Below are 23,462 nucleotides of genomic sequence, written 5' to 3' on the forward strand. Positions count from 1 at the left end.
GAGGGAGAGGAGCCTGAGGTAGCGGTACATATTGGTACCGCTGATGTGGGTAGGAAGGGAGAAGGGGTCATGAAAAGGGAGTACAGGGAATTAGGGAGACAGCTGAGAAAGAGGAAAGCAAAGGTAGTAATCTCAGGATTACTGCCTGTGCCACGGGAAGGTGAGGGCAGGAATGGAGTGAGGTGGAAGATGAATGTGTGGCTGAGGGACTGGTGCAGGGGGCAGGGATTCAGGTTCCTGGACCATTGGGACCTCTTTAGGGGCAGGGGTGATCTGTATACAAAAAACGGGTGGAACTTGAATCACACGGGGACCAATATCCTGGCCGGTAGGTTGGCTAAGGTTACTGGGGAGAATTTAAACTAGATAGGTTGGGGGGAGGGGAGCTAGAAGAGTTGACGAGGATCAAGGAACTAATTGATGGGGTGGAGGATGCAGGGGTAAGGGGAATTACAAAATTAATGGTAGAGGAGAGGGTGCAAGTGAATGAAGGCGGTAATTTAGATAAGGGAGTAGAGGGAGAGGGTGTTCGCGACTCATCAAAGCGGGTCCAGATAAAAGCTGGAATAAGGACACTTTGCCTGAATGCACGAAGCATTCGGAACAAGGTAAATGAGTTGATGGTGCAAATCAGCACGAGTGGGTACGATCTAGTGGCCATTACAGAAACGTGGCTGAAAGGTGACCAGGACTGGGAGATGAATATCCAGGGGTATCAGGCGTTTAGGAAGAATAGACAGGAAGGAAAAGGTGGTGGGGTCGCGCTATTAATAAGAGATAATATCAGGGTAGTACTGAGGGATGACATAGGCTCTGAGGAACAAAACGTGGAATCATTATGGGTAGAGATGAGGAATAGTAGAGGGAGAAAGACACTAGTAGGTGTGGTATATAGGCCCCCAAATAATAATGTTGAGGTAGGGAGGGCTATAAACAAGCAGATAAGGGATGCGTGTAAAAACGGAACGGCAATAATCATGGGGGACTTCAACATGCACATTGACTGGCAGACTCAAGTCGGTAAGGGTGGAATGGAGGAAGAGTTCTTAGAATGCTGTCGGGATAGTTTCCTTGAACAGCATGTTACGGAACCGACGAGGGAACGAGCTATTTTGGATCTGGTATTGTGTAACGAGGTAGGTAGAATTAAGGATCTTATTGTGAAGGACCCTCTTGGGTCTAGTGACCACAATATGGTCGAATTTCTGATTCAGATGGAAGAGGAGAAAGTTTGGTCCCAAACCAGTGTCCTCTGTTTGAACAGAGGGAAATATGATAGGATGAGGGATGAATTGGCTAAGGTAGACTGGGAGAGCAGGCTGGCAGGTAGGATAGCTGAGGAACAGTGGAGGATTTTTAAGGAGATCCTTTTCAGTTCTCAGCAAAAATATATTCCAGCAAAAAACAAGGATTGTAAGAAAAGGGAGAACCAGCCGTGGATAACGAAGGAAATAAAGGAGAGTATTAAAATAAAAACAGCTGCGTACAGAGTGGCCAAAAATAGTGGAGAAACAAGTGATTGGGAAAAATTTAAGAAACAACAAAGAGAGACTAAGAAAGCGATAAAGAAAGGAAGGATAGACTATGAAGCTAGGCTAGCAATTAATATAAAAAATGATAGTAAAAGTTTTTATAAATATATAAAAAGGAATAGAGTGGCTAGAGTGAATGTTGGACCCTTGGAGGACGAGAGGGGGGAGCTAATAGTGGGAAATGAGGATATGGCTGAGTCTTTAAATAAGTTTTTTGTGTCGGTCTTCACGGTGGAGGACACAAATAGTTTGCCAAATATTAACGATAGAGGGTTGGCAGCAGGAGAAATACTTAATACAATTAATGTTACCAGAGAGGCAGTGCTGGGTAGACTAATGGGACTGAAGGTGGATAAGTCCCCGGGTCCAGATGGAATGCATCCCAGGGTATTGAAAGAAATGTCAGAGGTAATAGTGGATGCGTTAGTGATTATTTATCAAAACTCGTTGCATTCTGGGGTAGTGCCGGTTGATTGGAAAACGGCTAATGTTACGCCGCTGTTTAAAAAAGGAAGGAGACAAAAGGCGGGTAACTATAGGCCGGTCAGCTTAACGTCTGTAGTAGGGAAAATGCTGGAATCCATTATTAAAGAGGAGATAGCAGGGCATCTGGATAGAAATGGTTCGATCAATCAGACGCAGCATGGATTCATGAGGGGAAAGTCGTGCTTGACGAACATGTTGGATTTTTATGAAGATGTGACTAGGGCGGTTGATGGAGGAGAACCGGTGGATGCGGTGTTTTTGGATTTCCAAAAGGCGTTTGATAAGGTGCCCCATAAAAGGCTACTGAAGAAGATTAGGGCACACGGAGTTGGGGGTAGTGTGTTAAAGTGGATTGGGGACTGGCTATCCGACAGGAAGCAAAGAGTCGGAATAAATGGGTGTTTTTCCGGTTGGAGGAAGGTAACTAGTGGCGTGCCGCAGGGATCGGTACTCGGGCCGCAACTATTTACCATTTATATAGATGATCTGGAGGAGGGGACGGAGTGTAGGGTAACGAAGTTTGCAGACGACACAAAGATAAGTGGAAAAGTGAATCGTGTGGAGGACGGAGAAGATCTGCAGAGAGATTTGGACAGGCTGAGTGAGTGGGCGAGGATATGGCAAATGGAGTATAACGTTGAGAAATGCGAGGTTATACACTTTGGAGGAAATAATAACAAATGGGATTACTATCTCAATGGAAACAAATTAAAACATGCTACCGTGCAAAGGGACCTGGGGGTCCTTGTGCATGAGACGCAAAAGCCCAGTCTGCAGGTACAACAGGTGATCAAGAAGGCAAATGGGATGTTGGCCTATATTGCGAGGGGGATAGAATATAAAAGCAGGGATGTCTTGATGCACCTGTACAGGGCATTGGTGAGGCCGCAGCTGGAATACTGTGTGCAGTATTGGTCCCCTTATATGAGGAAGGATATATTGGCATTGGAGGGAGTGCAGAGAAGGTTCACCAGGTTGATACCGGAGATGAGGGGTTTGGATTATGAGGAGAGGCTGAGGAGATTGGGTTTGTACTCGTTGGAGTTTAGAAGGATGAGGGGGGATCTTATGGAGACTTATAAGATAATGCGGGGGCTGGATAGGGTGGAGGCGGAGAGATTCTTTCCACTTAGTAAGGAAGTTAAAACTAGAGGACACAGCCTCAAAATAAAGGGGGGTCGGTTTAAGACAGAGTTGAGGAGGAACTTCTTCTCCCAGAGGGTGGTGAATCTCTGGAATTCTCTGCCCACTGAGGTGGTGGAGGCTACCTCGCTGAATATGTTTAAAGCGCGGATGGATGGATTCCTGATCGGTAAGGGAATTAAGGGTTATGGGGATCAGGCGGGTAAGTGGTACTGATCCACGTCAGATCAGCCATGATCTTATTGAATGGCGGGGCAGGCTCGAGGGGCTAGATGGCCTACTCCTGCTCCTATTTCTTATGTTCTTATGTTCTTATATTGGCTTCTCATGGAAAGTGCGAAACATTCTGATGCTGTGAAATCCACCCAACTTTTACAACGAGGTGCACAATCCATCTCACCAGCAACATTGGAAACAATTGTAAGTGTGAGATTCTTTGAAAATCACAAGTCATTTTTAAAATTTCTTGCCAGGAAACTTCCCCACACAATAGCCAGTGATTTGTATAAGGAAATGGCACCCACCACGAAATGTGAAGGTTTTGACATCTGCCACAACTTCTAGAGGAATCCAGTAGAACACACCACAATCGTTGTCACTCCACTGTGGACTTTCAGATGACAACACAGACACTAAAGGCAGAGCTACTGCATCGAGCAGTATTGTAATACAATTGGGGCAAAGTGTTGTTCTCCTCAGACTTTGAAGACCAGTCACAGGAAAGTACTCTGGAAAGTCAACAGGGAAAACAGAACCCCACAAGAACAATTTAGATGACAGAAACTCTGTCCCACAAAAGAAAACATTGGAGTTTGCTGATATTCAACTTGTTAAAAGTACCTTGAAATTGTCTCTAAAACAGAGGTAAAAAGATAATTTCCTCATACTTATCCAAGTAAATAATTGCATTCCTTGCCCCCTCAATGTCCTCCTTAAGAAAGTTACTTTCAAATGCAAATATTAAATTACAATTGAGAAATGTCTGAAACTAACTCACCCAGAGAAATCTGTGGCCAACAGTCCATAATTAAAGATATATACTCTGCTAACTTGGCACAGTGTGAGATAGCCCATTGCTGCGACAAATGAATATCTAAAGAACAAGGAAGGTAAACGTACACGAATTATCATCATGTTACATACAGAAAAAATATTAAAACATCCTGCCTTTTCTGAATTTTCTCACCTCTCCTGCAAGTCAGAGGATTCAAACTCTGCACTGTCTGAGCGGAGTTTGCACATTCTCCCCGTGTCTGCGTGGGTTTCCTCCGGGTGCTCCGGTTTCCTCCCACAGTCCAAAGATGTGCGGGTTAGGTTGATTGGCCAAGCTAAATTGCCCCTTAGTGTCCCGGGATGCGTGGATTAGTGGGTAAATACGAGGGTTAGAGGGATTAGCAGGTAAATATGTAGGGATACGGGGATAGGGCCCGGGTGGGATTGTTGTCGGTGCAGACTCAATGGGCCGAATGGCCTCTTTCTGCACTGTAGGGTTTCTATGGTTTCGAAGTACAAATGCTGGTTCTGGTGCACGGTATCCACTAGCAGGAGTCACCCTCTGGTAATTCATTCAAGTCAGAAAGAAAATGGTCACCGAGCCAATGGAGGAGACTGAAGGAAAGATCACTTTTAAAGAGGGTATTACAGAAGGGCGAAAAAGTTGGACCATGAGATCAACTCACGGTCTTTATGACAGAAGGCACAGCTAAGGGTAGAGTAAAGAAAGCAGGAATGGGCAAGAGGTCAGAACAGGAGGCAGATTATACACACCCATTCAAGCAGGTGTCACCGGCAGCAGAAATCTTGATTTGATTTTTTCCGCTTTCTTAACTCAGGGATGCTGGGATTAGTTGAAGGAGCATAAACCATGGGTAGAATGCAGGACCTTCCTGATCTGTATAGCTTAGGGAAGCACTGGGTTGGTGCATAACCCACTGAACCACCAGGTGTTAATGTTTTTTGTAAATGTCGGAACATGTAATACATTTTCCTCAGTTTTTATAGTTTCAATATCACTATTTCACCAACCATTGCATTTCAGTCAACCGGTGGCATGGCACACTAGGGTCAGAGATCATAGAATCTTACAGTGCAGAAGGAGGTCATTCGGCCCATCGGGTCTGCACTGACCACCCAGGCCCCATCCCACAACCTCATGCATTTACCCTAGCTAGTTCCCCTGACACTAAGGGGCAATTGAGAATGGCCAATCCACCTAATCTTTGGAAGATGTCAAGACTAATTTGAATTATTCGGATCAAGTAAGGTTTGGGGTTCAGGATAATTAAAGTAATATAGGGAAGGGGGAAGAGGGTAAGCAGCTGCGTGAAGGGAGAGAAAATCTAGCGAGAGAGAAAGGAAGGAGGGAAATCGATGACAAGGGGAGAAAGGAGGCAAAGGAACAGGGAGATGCCCAAGGAAGAGAGGGAACAAGAGCAATGACAGGGGAGGAGAATAAGGATGGGGCATTGGAGCTGGGTAGGGGAATTGAGGGGGTCAAAGATCAGAAGATTATCTTAGGCAGGTTACTGCTGATGGAAAATCAATTCAGCTGGTTGGACGTGGGTGGGGGGGGAGGGGGAGGAGTGGAGATACTGCCCAAAGATTGCTGAAGGAGCTGAGATACTTCGCTTCCCTCCCCAAAGCAATGGATGTTGATCTTTTAAATTCATTCCAAGGATGCGGCTGGGCCAACATTTATTACTCTCCCCTAGTTGCCCCTAAAAATGTGGTGGTGAGCTGCTTTCTTGAACTGCTGCAGTCCATGTAGTGTATGTACACCCACTGTGCTGTTAGGGAGGTACTTCCAGGATTTTGACCCAGCAACAGTGAAGGAATGGCGATATATTTCCAAGTCAGGATGCAGAGTGGAATTTGAAAGTTGTGGTGTTCCCATGTATCTGCTGCCCTTGTCCTTCTGTATGATGGTGGTGGTAGGTATGGAAGGTGCTGCCTAAGGAGCCTTGATGAGTTCCTGCAGTGCATCGCATATAAATGATGCACATTGCTGCCACTGTGTGTTGGTGATGGAGGGAAGGTTTGTGGATGGGATGCCAATCAAGCAAGCTGCTTTGGCCTGGATGGTATCAAGCTTCTTGAATGTTGTTGGAGTTGCACTCATCCAGGCAAGAGTGTATTCCTTCATATTCCTAACGTGTGCCTTATAGATGGTGGATGGGCTTTGGTGAGCCAGGAGAGCAGTTACTCACAGCAGGCTTCCTAACTTTTGACCTGTTCATATAGCCACAGTATTTATATAATTTGTTCAGTTTAGGTTCTAGTCAATAATAACCTCAGACTGTTGATAATGGGGGATTTAGCAATGGTATTGCCATTGAATGTCAAGGGGCAATCGTTAGATTTTCTCTTATTGGAGTTGGTCATTGTCTGGCACATGTGTGGCTCGAATGTGACTTGCCACTTGTCAGCCCAAACCTGGATATTGTCCACGACTTGCTGCATTTGGACATGGACTGCTTCAATATCTGAGGAGTCGTGAATGGTGCTGAACATCAGTGAACATGCTCACTTCTGACCATATGATCTTGTTGCAACATTACCTGAGGGAAGAGGGATGGACGGGCGGGGGGTGAGGGTGGGGGTGGGGGGGCGGTCAGTGAAGAGGGAAGGAAGTAAAAGGAAATAGTCATATTTTAAATATAAGCCATTCCAACCTCTGATGCAGAGCAAAAACCTCAGGTGGGATTCTCGCAAAGAAATTCTGTGGCAAGTTCGTGTTGTGGCCAAATGGGCCACCTAAGATGGCGATTTACAAAGCATGCTGGGATAATTGGCCAAATGCAGACGGCAACAGTGTAAAAACTGGAGCAAATCCCGCTGGTTTTTTCAGTGAAAATCATGCAAAAAAAGCAGGGGACGTGGCCTATTCCTGCTGGAGAGGCCTGCAGCACAGCACTGAGCGGGGCACCGCGCGTGCACCGGTCTGTCAGCACCGAGATCGGCCCATGCACAGTAGCCCCGCATTGTCGGCCTCCCGATTGCTGGCCACAACACCTCCATCATTGCCCCTCCGAACCCTGCCCCCCATGGCTTGATCACTGGCCTCCCGCCCATCCCCGGCACACCTCAATCTTTCCGCACCCCACCTCCCCCCACCAGCAGTGACGATCATCCCCCCTCCTCACTGGCAGTTCCGATCTCAATATCTTCTAAACTCATATCAATCAACAATAAAATGTAAATATTGGTTTTCAAACATCAAATTAACAGCCCATTGATAACCATAATGTGAAGGTCCATTGTATAATAGCAATGCCACCATGGAATCTTGTGGCTAGCCAGAGTTCACAGCAAAGCCTTGAACTTCAGACTGCATTTACAGTCTCACAACTTAGCTTTATGTTAATACAGCACACCAGCTAACATAGTAATCAGTTGTCTGGATATTCCTGAAAAATCCTTGGAAAAACAACCTCACACCTCACTTAGCTCATCAGTGATTGGGATAGGTGTGGTCTGAACAGGAGCTTCACATTAATGGGTAATGCAGTCCATTCCTCTTAACTTGAAGTTGCTTAAATGATCATTTAGTCATTTTGATTTGAAACTGGGCAGCAATGTTGAAAATTTCTTGCTTAATTCAAATCATCGATTAGCTTGAACTCCTACCTCGAATGGGTCCCCATTCGTGAAATCTACTGCTTATTTCAAATTCATCCTGGTTCAAGCAAGCTAGAGCAACTGACTTTCATGAGCTATAAGAATACTTGTATTTATCTAGTGCTATTCATGACCTCAGAGTGTCCTCAAGATACTATATAGTTAATTAAGAACTTCTTGAGGTGGAATTGCTGTTGTAATGTAGGAAACCCACCTTGCTGGAAAGGATTCATGATTTTGAAGAATTTGAAGACAATCCTTGTTTCAGCATCGTGGACCACCAATTCAAACAGCACCATCATGAAGGCCAATTCACATGTGCGGAACCAAGCAACATTCCCAAAGGGTCAACAACTGGTCAATGATAAAGCAGCTGACATTTTAACTTCGTGCGAGCCTAACAGATCCGGTACTTTTCAAAAAAAAACTTTCCTCAAGCAGAATGCTAATTTTCTTCGATGAAAAATATTCAACTGGGAGATCTGCCCATCATTATGTGGGAGGAAGAAATCTAGTTTTGCACATTTGATGTGTTAATCCTCTGCCTATGGCCTATAAGAGTTGCACACAAGATACGTTGGGATCTTGTGCAAGCAGCAATGTGAAAGTGATTGCTGCTCCTCAGAAGGTTCGAGCCTTATCAGTAAATTCTTTCATACACAAACTTGAACTATTAATGATACACACAATGCTTCGCTGCATTCAGGCGCAGAACCCTTCTCACTCCTATCAAAAATGACCAATCGTTTATATTTGTAAAGTTGATCAGTTGAACTCATTACTTCACTGCCAACTTGTCATGTAGTTATAATATCCTTATCTTTCCCCATTTATCAGTTTTTAATTATTTCTCATCTCTCTATCTTTCCTCTTACAGATTTACTAATTCTCACACAATCTTCAAATGAGTCGATCTCTATCTTGCATTCAACCTACCACCATGTAGCCTTACACCCATGTTTTCCAAAATTCTAGGAACTGGTGTGGGTACCAACATAATTATCTAAATATGATTGTATCATGCAATTATGAAACAAACTTCTGGAATTCTGTTCTTGAATGTGCTAGTGAATTATCTATCACAGCCTTGGTCACTGTCCAGTTTTACACAGGTTGCCATTAAATGGCCTCTCACCAATATCCATAGTCTCTCCCCTATCGCTATGCTATAACTGAGGATGAAGCCCTCACTTTCCCCATTTTTTCAGGCATCCTTGAGGTCTTTCCAAATCTGTTTCTTCTTCAAAAGGCTGACCTGTTCCACTCACCATCTAAACTCATCAACAACTTTGCTGATCATTCCAGGCGAACTTTATTGCCCATTAACATTGCGCATCCCCAGTTCTCCTGCTGTGTGATATCGAAATCATTTCTTTTTGATCTTCTTCATGGCCTTCAGACTTATCCCATCTTCTCTGCTATTCTTTCCAATGCTGTTGGTACCAGCACTATAAGGCATATCCATTCAACGTGCTTTCTTAATTTAGAAAAAAGTCACTAATGTAAAAAAAAATCCCACCCAACATGAGCAACCATGTATACTATAAAACAAAAAAAACAGTTGCAGTAATTCCACTAAAGTCAGGCAAAGAAACAGCAGAATTTACACAAATTTGTAGCTATGTAGGGCAAATGAAGATGGACCAGAACAGTTGTTATTAAAAAGAGACAAGACCACTAGAATGAAGCAATCTGGTGAATGTGACAACAGAAGTACAAATGCTGCAGAACAGCTGAAGGAAAAGAGATGAGAATGAAAAGATAAATCAGCGGGTTGCCTTTTGCTGGATCGATGGGCACAAATATCAAAAATTAAAGTAGAGTTTCACTTCAGATGCATTGTGCATAGCTTAAGGATTTCAAACTGAGCAACTGCAACATTATGGTTATCATACAAGGAGCATGAAACAGAATATGTGTCGCATCAAAATAATTTAGCATTTTAAACTTACCATAACCAAATCAAGTTGAGACAATTTGCAAAGCACATTTGACTGTTAACTGCCTTCAACTAAATACTGTGACAAATTGAAACATGAGCACTGCACATATTATTCAAGTTATCGTTCAAATTCTGCCATTCAAGCCCCAGTACATTGACAAAACAGTGCCAAAGATTTATTGCAGTGACAACCATTTTATACTGGAGCAGCAAGTTGTGCCACTCTAAGGCAGTAAATTTCACCAAGTTCTCAATCTCAGCCTCAGTGCAGAATGGAGATGCTGAGGAGAGACCTCTGCATTGTGCCACAGGGAGAAGGAATAATATATATATTTTTTTAATGTATCCATCCGTCTTGCATAGTGTTCAGTAAGAAAGACACTGACAGAGGCCTAAAGGCAAGTCACAGCACCAATGCCTTCCCTTAACAACAGGAGGTTTACGGGGTGGGGGGGGGGGCTGGGGGGGGGGGGGGGGGGCGCGGGCGGGTGCAATCTTTCAAACAAATAATTAAGTACAAAATCCAACTATAGTCTTTTGCCAAAAATGTTACCAGACTTATTTAAAATTTAGGCATTTCCAAAGTGATACCTTTTCTGCAGAAAACGTTACACATACTGGGTTCTGTACCTGTGAATGTTTGAGACGTTCGCTGTTATCATAATGCAGTAACACAAAGAAACTTCTATAAAAATGTGCAATGAGTACCTGGAGAAGGAACAGTAAAATAAGATGGTCAGAAACATGATTTCTAAGCCCAAATAAAAATAGCAGGTCTTCACATTTTAACAACTACCGGCTTTATCTTATAATTTGCATTTAAGAACACATGAACAGGAGCAGGCTCATCAAGACCATTCTGCTGTTCAGTTAGATCATGGTTGATCATATCTTAAATCCATTTACCTATTCCTTAAAACCATTACCCACTAAAAATTTATCAGACTTAGTCTTGAATTTTTCAATTGCCATTGCCTCCACAGCATTTTAGGATTCGTTCTGTACACGTGAACAAAAGCACAGAAGCAGTCAATTTAGCCCTGTTGCTGTGTATCCTCCATGCGAGTAGAGTTCTAACTCTATGTACCAATGTTGTAGCCCTTTACTCCCCTTTCCTTCAAGTACCAATTTGACTTGCTGTTAAAGTGGAGATAACCCATGCTTCAATCATGCACTGAGATACAGTATTACACAGCCTTGCATTCCTCTTGTTTTTTTTTAATCCCCCATCTCTGTACTAAATCTCTTGAATATTGCTGAAAGAAAAGAGACATGCTATCGAAGCTTGTTAACTTGCACTCGTCAGAACAGAAGCAAGATTGTCACATTTTAAAGCGAACATCAATTTGTACTGCATGGGAGAAAAGGAACTGATTGGCAAGACAGCTCTGAATGGTCGAGATGTTTCCATGGCAAATGCATCGGAGGCTTTTGTTTATTCAAAAAAGATGCAACATCTGAACATATTCTTTTTGCCTGGAGAAAACAGATCCCTGCATTTGAATATATATAGCTTCCAGCAAGAATAGGTGTGCTACATTGCAAGCCTGACTGATGATCTAAAATTGCGTTAGTGTAATTCTTAGCATACTTGGGATTGTTCAGTAAATGCTGCCCAATCACGGAACCATATCTAAGGTTAGACATTATGTTCTGAGTTCTGCAAACACGGATTGGTGGAGTATGCCTATTGTGAACAGCAGTAGGGGTGTTTGATATGATCTGCCAGTCATTGGAACATATAGCCTAAGTACCTGGCGTCACACCAGCATGGAAATTCATAGACCACATTACTCATTTGTGTGGTAAGCAGAACATCATTTTTGTTTGACAGCAGCATCCAATTAGTGGAAAATATTACTCGGGTTACCACTGCGTAATGGCAACATGAAATGGCTCGCTTCGCCTGCTGTTCAAATCTCTAAGATGCCTTAACCTTACAGCTTAAGTCAAGATAGATTGTGCATTTTTCAGGTCCAAAAATGGTGGCCTTAGGCCCATTCATGATACACGATGAACAATGATCTGACCAAGGTAGCCATAATCCCGTAGGATAGCTTTGATACATCCTATTTTGGCATCAATGGCTCGGGCCCCATTTACAAGATTACTGATAAGGCCAATCTTGTCAGGTGGAGCTGTAGGAATCCTAACACATATATGGACTAGTGAAGGTAGGCTTGTGTTAGACTGTAGTAGAGAACCCATTAGCGAATTTCTTAAGTAGTACGTTCAGGAAAGGAATCAAGTTAAACTGCCCAATTTCAAACGTGAATATGAGTGCAGAATGGAGCGCATTAAGATGTGGAAGGAAATTCTTATATGCAGCTAGAGATTCAAATGTAGCAAACATGTCATCAACATATTGAAAATATGTAAAGGGTGGGAGGTTTGGAGTTATTCTATAGAAAATGCATTATCAAGGGCTGGCAACATCATTAATTTGGGCATCCATTGTGTCATTAAAGCTGATGCCAGGTATATAGACCATAAGTACCTGCACTACCCTTTTTTCCCTGCCTTGGTTGCAAGCCATTCAATCCCAATCCTCACCATGTTCAAATCCCACCCCTAAGTTATCCCATATGCAGTGTCGGTATCTCAGCTGGTTGCTGCTAGATTGAGTTTTGAGTACTTCATCACCACTGTTTGGCCAGATGACAGTTCTTGAGTATCTGAATGGACAAAAACGCAAAATTAAGGTTGTGGTGAGAGAGTGGGGAGAGAAAGCAAAGGTGCCTGTTTACACCATCCACAACTTGCAAACCAGAATTGAGGCTGGCATGAGGGCGAAGTGCAATGTGAAAGGAGCAGTAGATATGTGGATTTTTATTATCTTTGATAGTTACAGCCCCACTGCATGTGAAAGCCTCATTAATGAGCATGTTAATAACAGCCAACACCATCTCCTTCGAGGGCTTAGGACATGCAACCATGGCTATCCCACGACGGTTAACTCTTGCTGCCTCCACAAGTCTACTTATCTGTCCAACAAGAAAAAGTGGTGTGTGAATGAGTGTGGTGCAATCTGTTAGGGTGGCATGGCTGCCATGTTTCAACAGCTGGCAGTCTGCGCAAGCTGTGAGATGTGGGTGAGAGACTTACAATAGTGCTGAGCATGTAAATGTAAAGTGAACCAAGAATGTTTGCTATGAGTTGTGATTGACAGAAATGATTGGTAGGTGATTGATGAGGGTGTAGTGCATTGCTGAGGCGAGCAGTGCAGTTGGCGGGAAATAGCATTTGAAGGTGCATTCAATCAACCGTGACCACTCATTTAAGTTCACCAAACTACAGTGGCACCTGATACATGACTCCTGGTATTAAGTGCTCTGGTTACCTTGTCCCACTGCTTCTGTAAAGTTTGTTTCAAGGGTTTATTGGCCCTCTATGGATAGATGATATCGAGTCTCCTCAGTCGCTGCATCAAGCCCTCCAGTGCAGTTTCAGAGACTCTTTGGAGCAGACTCTCTTCCCATGTTGCACCATAATTCACTATCCCTCATCCATAATTTTAAAAATGAACTATCTGCACTCCTCCAGTGGAAACACTCTTAATGGCTGGAATATTTGGCTTCCCCATCTGGTTCACTGGTGTCCTTTCGGAAAGGAAATCTGCTGTCCTTTCCTGGTCTGGCCTACATGCAACTCCAAACCCACAGCAATGTGATTGACTCTTAGCTGCCCTCTGAAATGGCTGAGCAAGCCACTCAGTTGAAGAGCAATTAGGAATAGACAATAAGTGCTGGCCTTGCCAGCGGTGACCACATCCCAAGAAAGGATAATACTTTAAAACTTCACACATCTGCACATTTAACTGCATCTGCCATCAGCCTGCCTATTCCATCAAAATGTTTTGAATTGTCATGAAGTCCCTTACACTCCTCTTAACTCTATTCCTCTACTTACAAAGACTATTAGCCCCACATGACAACCAAAGACATATGGCTAAAGCAATTTGAAACTCAATAATCCTTCTAGAATACAAAACATTGGTGCACTGGTTATGTGAGTTGCAATCCTCACCAAACTGAAACTCACCAAGGTTTTATGTAGGAAGTGTTTCATACTGCTTTCAGAGTTTAGTCTGCTGGAAAAAGAAATAGGACAGTCTTGCCCTCTGCCCTCACTATTGTTTGTCTTGGCTTCTTAACTACAAACTCCCTTTATTTTGAAGTCTCGTCTGCCTGAAAGGATAGTAAAGGCAGATTCAATCCTGGCTTTCAAAAACAGCTAGGTTAAGCATCTGAAGGGTAATAAGTTACAGAGCTATGGGAAAAGAACAGGAGAGTGGGACGAGCTAGGTTGCTCTTGGAGAGAGCTGGGACAGGCTCCAAAGGCTGAAACCATTCTATCAATGAATACAAGGAACAAAGGTGGAAATGTGCCCCACAAAGAAAAGTTCTAAAATCTAAAGTCATTGGCTCAAGTAGAGGCTATCATGGAAGAAGTTGTTCAAATGCCGACGGCTAAAAATTCAATTGCCTCCGAAAATGGGCGTGAGACTTGCAAGGGAAGATGATTCCTGTCCATTGAAAGTAATGATGTGGAGATGCCGGCGTTGGAGTGGGGTAAACACACTAAGAAGTTTAACAACACCAGGTTAAAGTCCAACAGGTTTATTTGGTAGCAAAAGCCACAAGCTTTCGGAGCCTTAAGCTCCTTCTTCAGGTGAGTGGGAATTCTGTTCACAAACAGGGCATATAAAGACACAAACTCAATTTACTGGAGTACTGTTCGTCCAGTACTTCCCCGGAGCGGAGAAGCTACGGCATCTCCTCCAGAGCCTTCAACATGTCATTGATGAAGACGAACATCTCGCCAAGGCCATCCCCACACCCCCACTTCTTGCCTTCAAACAACCCCACAACCTCAAACAGACCATTGTCCGCAGCAAACTACCCAGCCTTCAGGAGAACAGTGACCACAACACCACACAACCCCGCCACAGCAACCTCTGCAAGACGTGCCAGATCATCGACACAGATGCTATCATCTCACGTGAGAACACCATCCACCAGGTACATGGTACCTATTCTTGCAACTCGGCCAACGTTGTCTACCTGATACGCTGCAGCAAAGGATGTCCCGAGACATGGTACATTGGGGAAACCATGCAGACGCTGCGACAACAGATGAATGAACACCGCTCGACAATCACCAGGCAAGACTGTTCTCGGCCTGTTGGGGAGCACTTCAGCGGTCACGGGCATTCGGCCTCTGATATTCGGGTAAGCGTTCTCCAAAGCGGCCTTCACGACACACGACGGCGCAGAGTCGCTGAACAGAAACTGATAGCCAAGTTCCGCACACATGAGGACGGCCTCAACCCAGGATATTGGGTTCATGTCACACTATCTGTAATCCCCACAGCTTGCCTGGACTTGCAGAGTCTCACTGGCTGTCCTGTCTGGAGACAATACACATCTCTTTAACCTGTCTTAATGCTCTCTCCACTCACATTGTTTGTACCTTTAAGACTTGATTAGCTGTAAGTATTCGCATTCCAACCATTATTCTGTAAATTGAGTTTGTGTCTTTATATGCCCTGTTTGTGAACAGAATTCCCACTCACCTGAAGAAGGAGCTTAAGGCTCCGAAAGCTTGTGGCTTTTGCTACCAAATAAACCTGTTGGATTTTAACGTGGTGTTGTCAAACTTCTTACTGCATTGAAAGTAAAGCAAGCAACATTGTGCAAACTGCTAATTATGATCATAGTGGCATATAGCCTGGCACTGAACACACTGTTCAATGGTTGCATGACTCAGCAGGGAGCCCAAGTTCACATGAGGCTAGCACCCCTTAAAGGTAAGGTGCACACAGCTGCAGCAAGGAATGGAAATGGTGAAAGAGGGGTTGACGAGCAAGAAGCTTGAAAAAAGGTGAGGGAGCATGTCCCAAGGCTCTCTGAATCAGCACTGTAGCACTTACTGCAGGGGTCCACAGGAAAAGGAAGGTCCTCTTCCCTCAGGAGCCAGAAGGGCTCCCAGGCAGATGCAAAGAAGGCATTGAGAAGCAGTTAGCCATTGCAATCAACTGAGACTAGAGGGCCAGGATATTGTGCCACATGTAACAAGCTTCCCTCTCACAGGACAAAAAGCAGAATTGGGGAGCACACCTTTTAAAAATCGCAGCTCCTGGCTGAGATGGAGAAGGTCTCCTGATGAAGCCCTTCTCTCCCTCCCTCTGTGACTGCTTGTCTTATTTGTTGCCTCTGCACCACCTCCCTCTCATGCTGTAGTACGAAGGATCTGCTACTATTGCATCCATGAAAGGAACAAATGTTTGCCCAGAGCCCTTGCAATCACAAACAACATTGTTTGAACATGCACCACTCACTGCAGACTTCCCCAACTGTAACCAATTCTTCAAAGCACCCACCACTTGCACAAATTGGGGGAAAGTAATCAGCATCTACCTGAAAGTTGGTGATAATCCCGTTAAATAATGCTGGCGGGAGGATCCTTCTTGCTGTTGGATGCATATTTGAGAGTAGAGCGGTAAGGTCCAAATTGGCACTGCAGACATCAAATCAGCAGTAAATGCTTGTCGACATTAAGATCGGTCTACCCTGCATACTTCCAGCGCATGCTCCATACTCCTATGCCATCGCCTACACTGAATGAGAGCAGCATAGATGCCATTTTGATATTAAAACACAACTCATAGACCCAAAGCCACCAACACTACGCAGCCAAAGTAAGGCTCTAGCATTGGTGCAAGCTGCAGGCTACACCTAAACAGATATGCTTATTGCTCTGGATATGCGCTGGAAGGGTTAAGCTGGGTCGGGTGGAGTTTTATTCCTCTGTTGGGGTGGCACAGTGCTTAGCACTGCTGCCTCACAGCGTCGGGGACCCAGGTTTGATTCCCAGCTTGGGTCACTGTCTGTGTGGAATTTGCACATTCTCCCAGTGTCTGCGTGGGTTTTTCTTCAGGTGCTCTGGTTTCTTCCCACAGTCCAAAGATATGCAGGTTAGGTGGATTGGCCATGCTAAATTGCCCCTTAGTGTCAGGGGGACTAGCTAGGGTAAATGCATGGGGTTGTGGGGATGAGGCCTGGGTGGGATTGTGGTCGGTGCAGGCTCAATGGGCCGAGTGGCCTCCTTCTGCACTGTAGGGTTCTATGACTGGCAAGATTTGACTTCCTACGTGTTGTATATCTGCCTACCTCTGTAAAATGTTTTTTTTTAATAGAACTGTTTGTGGGCCAGAAGGAGCAGGAATCCTCCCTGCAGACTCTCAAGCAAACCTTTGGCTGTGATTAGTTATCCCCCCCAGCACCACCCTGCCACCAAGCCCACAATCCAGGGCTTTCCCTCTTGTTAGCCACTCCAACCTACCAACACTCACTTCCCCCTTCTGCTCTGCAATCTCTCCCTCCCCCAAATCTTTTCCAGTGCCAGAGTTGTTCCTGAGCATGGTTGGGCTGTGAGCTTCTGCTGCTGGTTTTCTTAAGAAAGTCAATCTGAGCTGTTGCCAAGTGGGAAACAGAGTAAAAATAAATCAAAATGTGGTCCTGCCGTTAAGTTAATCATAACCTCTGATTCACAGAATTCCCTGTCCCTGTATGAACTCCACCACCACCACCACCACCCCCCCAACCTCAAGTACACGCCCGTGGTGTAAATAATGTGGACCCATTAGATCTGGCATCTTTTATGAGGTAGGAATCCAAAACAAGGAGAAATTTGACAAGATGCCAATTTGGATATATTTCAGCAAATCTAGTGAAAGTGCAGTAGACAGAACTATATCAGCTATTCAGGAACCAATATAAACAAAAGTGCTCAATAGAACTTCAGATGAACACAGCAGAAAACTGCACATGCGAAGCTTAATTTAAATAAACACTCTTTTGCCCAAACTGCTTGCCAATTTCTTGGATACCTCGTTGTTTGCAATGTATGGTGAAACTGGTTCATCAGTTTGAAAGCAAAGAAAATAACTTCAAACATTCACTGCTAGTGACGGTTATATTATTTTGCTATTGTTACCTTCACGGTCGCTGTTTAAACTGAAGATAATTGATTGGCATATCATCTCGATGTTCAAAAACCCCCATCTTCAGTTGGGTTTCCAGAGTTAAATAAAACAACCCAATCATAATCATAAAATCAAAGCGGAGCTGGACTAGTTCTGGAAAGGATAAGGTTTTTACCTTTTTCAAAAAAAAAGGCATGCATTGCTCGGTTCTTGCCGGTTCCTTTTCTCTATTTAATCTTGCTTTTCCTCCACCTCTGAAAAGGATGCCATTCCTATTGTTCCCAATCAGGAACAGACAAAAGCCTTGTGGAATGTTGCTAAATCTTTTGCTAGCTATGGATACAATCACAACTTCAGATTTAACTTTGCATTATATACTGATGTTTTGAGATGTAAAGCGCCATACTGAACAAAATTCTGGAAATTATTGCTTCCAAATTAAAACAGTCACAGATTGTTCCCCATCCAATGCCACCGAGCCCCACAGATCGATCCAGGTTCAATCTGTGGCCCTGGCTTGACTTTGCTCATGTCAACCAAGGTCGCAATAGAAGCACCATTTTGGTGGCTGGGCTTCAGAACATAAAATTGAGCGAAGAGTTGCTGCATCTGAACATGACCTAATGCCAGATTTGAGAAACACATGCAAGATATCAGGTGAGAGGACAAGTTCATGTTCATCTGCAGTTCCAACCATGCTCAAAATATCTGCTGACAAGGACTCTTCCACAACAAGTGGTGCCAGCTGTCACTTGAATCCATCTCGCTAGACCTCAGCATCTGTTTCTGCCTCCAAGAGATGACGAGAGAAGAAGGAATTCATGGTTAATTACTAACTTACACTCCCAGTTCCTACCAAACACACAACACAAATTCACCAACCCCAGCACCCACTTAAGCTCCAAGAATGGGCAACTTCTTTCCATCCAACATATAGCATACTTCTGTTCCTTTACTTGTCCTGTTACTATGCCCTGAGGCCTTACAACTTGATACCTTTTATCAGTTTCCTGCCCTCCACCCTATCACAAAGCTTACCTTTTGCTCTTCTTCCCACTCTCACCTCTTTCACTTGTTCAAAACCTCTTAGAGTTTTAACTTTTCCCAGTTCTGATAACCTGAAACACTAACTGTTTCTCTTTCCACAGATGCTACCAAATCTGCTGAATATTTTGCTTTAATATACCAAACCTTTACCAGTCTACCATCCAATATTTATGATTGAAACCAATTCAAGACACTAGCAGAAACGTCACAATGGGTGCACAAGCCAGTATGTCAAAAGCCTTCTGAAGTTCTATGAACAACAAAATAAAGGTTCACAATATAATGACCTGAATAGATCCAAATATTCTCTTTTATCAGTGCAACTTTGTCTTTGCGTGCTTTTTAGAGCCATCATGGAGTATTGCCATCCCCTATTCTGTAACCTCCTCCAGATCTACAACCCTCTAAAATTTCTTCCCTCCATCCATTCAGGCCTGTTTGCATTCCTGATTTACTTCATTCCACTATTGGTTGACATCTTCAGCTGACTAGGCCCCAGGCTCTAAAATTTCCTACCTAAACTTCTCCTTCTTTGGTTAAGACATTCTTTTGAACCTACTTTGACCAAGTTTTTGGTTACCTGTCTTAATATCTCCTTAGATATTTCTGTACCAAAAGGGAACAAAACGGAAGGTCTCAGAGAGGGTGGAAAACATGGAAGATTAAATGACAAAGGGGTATATGGTGCAAGGCTAAAGGGAATGGGAAAAAATAAAGAAACAAAAGACGTGTCCAGAAGAGGTGTAAACAATATAATCATTTACATCTACAACCCAAAAACAAAAGAAAATTTAAACAAGGAACAAAGCAGGAAACAAAATGTAGGCGGGGTTACAATCCAAAATTATTAAATTCAACGTTGAGTTCAGTAGGAACGAAGTCATTGTAAAGTGCCGAATTGAAAGACAAGTTACTGTTCCTCAAGGTGACAGTGAGCTTCGCTGGAACATTACAGAGGCCATGGATACAGAGGTCCAGAAGGGGAATAGAAAACAACGCCTTCATGAAGCTCAAAGCTATGCTTCCAAACTAATTCTGCCATTCAAGTCTCCTCTAGACACATTTTTTATTACTTGTTCCACCACCACTCCCTTTTGTCTTGCACCATTTAGGCCGGAATTCTCCCCAAAAAATTCTAAGTGTTGAATGTGTGTGAAAACTGGAGTAATTCACGCTGCTTTTGGCATGTATATCATTACATTTCAGGGGGCGGGACCTATTTCCTCTGGAGAGGCTGAAATCGGCATGCTGAGTGGACCACTGTGAATGCGCCAATCCGTCAGTGCCGAGATTGCATGTGCAGTAGTCCCGCATTGCCAGCCCCCTGATTGCTGATCAGCTCAATCGCTGGCCAGCCCTGCGACCCCCGCAATGCCAGCTCTCCATCCCACTCCACCCCCCCAAGCCCCCCACCTCAATGGCCTGATCGCTGGCCCCCTGACCATTCCTGGGCCCAGCCCCGAACGCCCCCCTCGCGGCCCGCCCCGATCTCCAGCGCCCCCCCACCCCACCCGACCCTCCAGCCCCTCCCAACAGTTACTCCCCACCCCAGTGCCAACCCCTCCAGCAGGCCATCCCTAATCGGCTTATCCTCCTCCCCTTCACAACTTGCCCCGATCGCTGGCCTCCCTCCTTCCCCCACTGATCCCGAATGCAGAGTGAAACGGGACCCCCCCCACCCCCACTGATCGCCCACTAGGCCCTGTCCCCCAGGCTCTGCCCCATTAAGCCCCGTCCCCTTGGCACTGTCCCATACCCAGTGGGCAGTGCCAAGTATTTGCAGACATCTTCAACCTCTCTTTACAACAATCTGAGATCCCTATCTGCTTCAAGAAGATGATCATCATCCCAGTACCTAAGAAAAACCAAGCAGCGTGCCTTAATGACTATCGGCCGGAGGCTCTAACATTCATCATTATGAAGTGCTTCGAAAGGCTGGTCATGGAACAAATCAATTCTAGCCTCCCGGACTACCTGGGTCCACTACAGTTTGCCTATTGCCGCAGCAGGTCCACAGCAGAAGCCATCTCCCTGGCCCTACAATCAACCTTGGAACACCTAGATAACAAGGGTACCGATGTTAGACTCCTATTTATTGACTACAACTCAGCCTTCAACACCATTATTCCCACGAAACTCATCTCCAAACTCCTTGGCCTGGGCCTTGGCACCTCGCTCTGCAACTGGATCCTGAACTTCCTAACTCACAGACCATAATCAGTAAGGATAGACAACACCACCTCCTCCACGATCATCCTGAACACCGGTGCCCCACAAGGCTTTAAATCAGCCCCCGACTATACTCCTTATACATCTATGACTGTGTGGCCAAATTTCCCTCCAATTCGATTTTCAACTTTGCTGGCGACACCACCATAGTGGATCGGATCTCAAACAAGGATGAGACAAAAATGACGAGGCGAGTACAGGACTGAGATAGAGAATCTGGTGAACTGGTGCGGCAACAATAATCTCTCCCTCAATGTCAACAAAACGAAGGAGATTGTCATCGACTTCAGGAAGCGTAGAGGAGAACATGCCCCTGTCTACATCAATGGGTACAAAGTAGAAAGGCTCGAGAGCTTCAAGTTTTTAGGTGTTCAGATCACCAACCTGTCCTGGTCCCCCTACGCCGACACTATAGTTAAGAAAGCCCACCAACGCCTCTACTTTCTCAGAAGACTAAGGAAATTTGACATGTCAGCTACGACTCCCACCAACTTTTACAGATGCACCATAGAAGAAAGCATTCTTTCTGGTTGTATCACAGTTTAGTATGGCTCCTGTTCTGCCCAAGACCGCAAGGAACTACAAAAGGTCGTAAATGTAGCCCAATCCATCACGCAAACCAGCCTCCCATCTATGGACTTTGTTTACACTTCCCTGCCTCGGCAAAGCAGCCAGCATAATTAAGGATTCCACGCACCCCGGACATTCTCTCTTCCACCCTCTTCCGTCGGGAAAAAGATACAAAAGTCTGAAGTCACTTACCAACCGACTCAAGAACAGCTTCTTCCCTGCTGCCATCAGACTTTTGAATGGACATACCTTGCATTAAGTTGATCTTTCTCTACACCCTAGCTATAACTGTCACAGTACATTCTGCACTCCCTCCTTTCCTTCTCTATGAACAATATGCTTTGTCTGTATAGCATGCAAGAAACAATACTTTTCACCGTATGTTAATACATGCGACAATAATAAATCAAACCAAATCAAATCAAGGTGCCCCCGGGGAGGGGGCTAGGCCGGCACTGCCAAGCTGTCAAAGCCCAGGGCGCACCCCACCCGCTGCCCGACCTTCTGGGGGGCCCCCTAATGCCCCCTCTTCACTCCAGCAGGGTAGGGCTGCTACTATAAACCCTGTTGAAGTGAAATACTCCGAGCGGGGTGGGAGAGGCTAGCAGGCCTGGAAGTTTCAGTGCTGGGCCCGCTAATCACATTTAAATAATATTTAAATGTGATTAGTGGGCCCAGGTCTTAACTAATACAATAATAATATTTAAATGAGCCCCTGACAGCGCCAGAAATCTGGCACTGGGAGAGGTGCTCGGAGCCAGATGCCCAGCACGGATCACATTAATCTGGCCACGCTGAAATCCTCCAGCCTGCTGCGCTAATAAACTAGTGCAGCAGGATGGGAGGATCGTTCCCTTAATCTCTCCTGCTTTCCAACCTATCACAGACCTTCCCTGTTGTTCTTTCACACCACCTCTGCCTCACTTACCCCCCCCCCCACCACCATCCCCGCTTCTCCTGCCTCCGTACTTGCTCAAATCTGGTCACATTTTTTACTTTTTTGCCACTTCTTACAATCAACAATCTGAAACATTAAAGGTTGCCCTCTTCACAGATGCTGCCAAACTCGCTGAGTATTTCCGGGATTTACTCTTTTCACTTCAGATTTCCAGCATCTGCTCCTCCAGTGTTCTGCTCCTCTATTAATCCTGTAGGTTTTTGTTGGAAAGGCCTAACCTCCACTTGGCAATGACCAACAGTAACATAATTAAAATCAGAAATGCGTGTGTGCGGAAATCACTCGTTCAGATCCACACCCTATTATACAGAACTGCCAAGAGTGGTTCTTTATAAAAAGCTAGCGTCAACATTACAGGGAAGTATCCAATAAACGGCATCATTAGAATCCTGAGTCCAGGCCCTTAAAATGACACTAAGCTAATATAGATCATATCCATTTCGACAAGTCATTGATAATCTTTGGTTGTTGATCTGGCAACTCCAACATTCTCCCAAACCCGATAAACCTATGTGCTAGGTAGATACAAGCTAAACAGCCTTATTGCTGAGATCATTATTGATGCATTTTATTTATTATAGGATTGAACAGGTCAGCACTATATATATGGTTGCTCCCCTTTAAGAGTTAACCATTCTACTCATTTTGCTTGCCTTGAATACATTTTCTTCAGTTGTTTTATCACATTCTCTTTTAAATGTTATGATTAAGTCAATTTGAATCATTATCTGTGGCACTCAAACCATGCTCCAACTGCCTGAGAAGAAAGCTTCCCCGCCCCCCCCCCCCCCCCCCCCCCTTTATACTTCCCTACTGCCAATTCCAAATTAATCCTTCTTTACTGATGACTTAATAATCAATAGTATAGTCGCGAGTGGCTGGGTATTCTACCTTGCCTCCTGATCTCGTCAAAATCTCTCCACCAGCTACCAGATGGTCAGATAAAATGAT

The 23,462-nt window shown here is 44.5% G+C and overlaps 1 protein-coding gene across 1 annotated transcript in view; it reads right to left on the reverse strand.

Annotated features, from left to right (window-relative positions):
* The window catches only part of mboat1 (membrane bound O-acyltransferase domain containing 1), a 117,403-nt gene that overhangs the window by 67,162 nt on the left and 26,779 nt on the right, over positions 1–23,462 (reverse strand). Inside the window, exons 3-4 of the mRNA XM_078228828.1 lie at positions 10,351–10,428; positions 4,159–4,254 (exon numbers count right to left, since the gene is read on the reverse strand). Of these exons, the coding sequence (XP_078084954.1) occupies positions 4,159–4,254; positions 10,351–10,428 (174 nt within the window). The remainder of the gene's footprint in view (positions 1–4,158; positions 4,255–10,350; positions 10,429–23,462) is intronic.

This window comes from Mustelus asterias, chromosome 2 (assembly GCF_964213995.1).
Source record: "Mustelus asterias chromosome 2, sMusAst1.hap1.1, whole genome shotgun sequence".
NCBI classification, from domain to species: domain Eukaryota; kingdom Metazoa; phylum Chordata; class Chondrichthyes; order Carcharhiniformes; family Triakidae; genus Mustelus; species Mustelus asterias.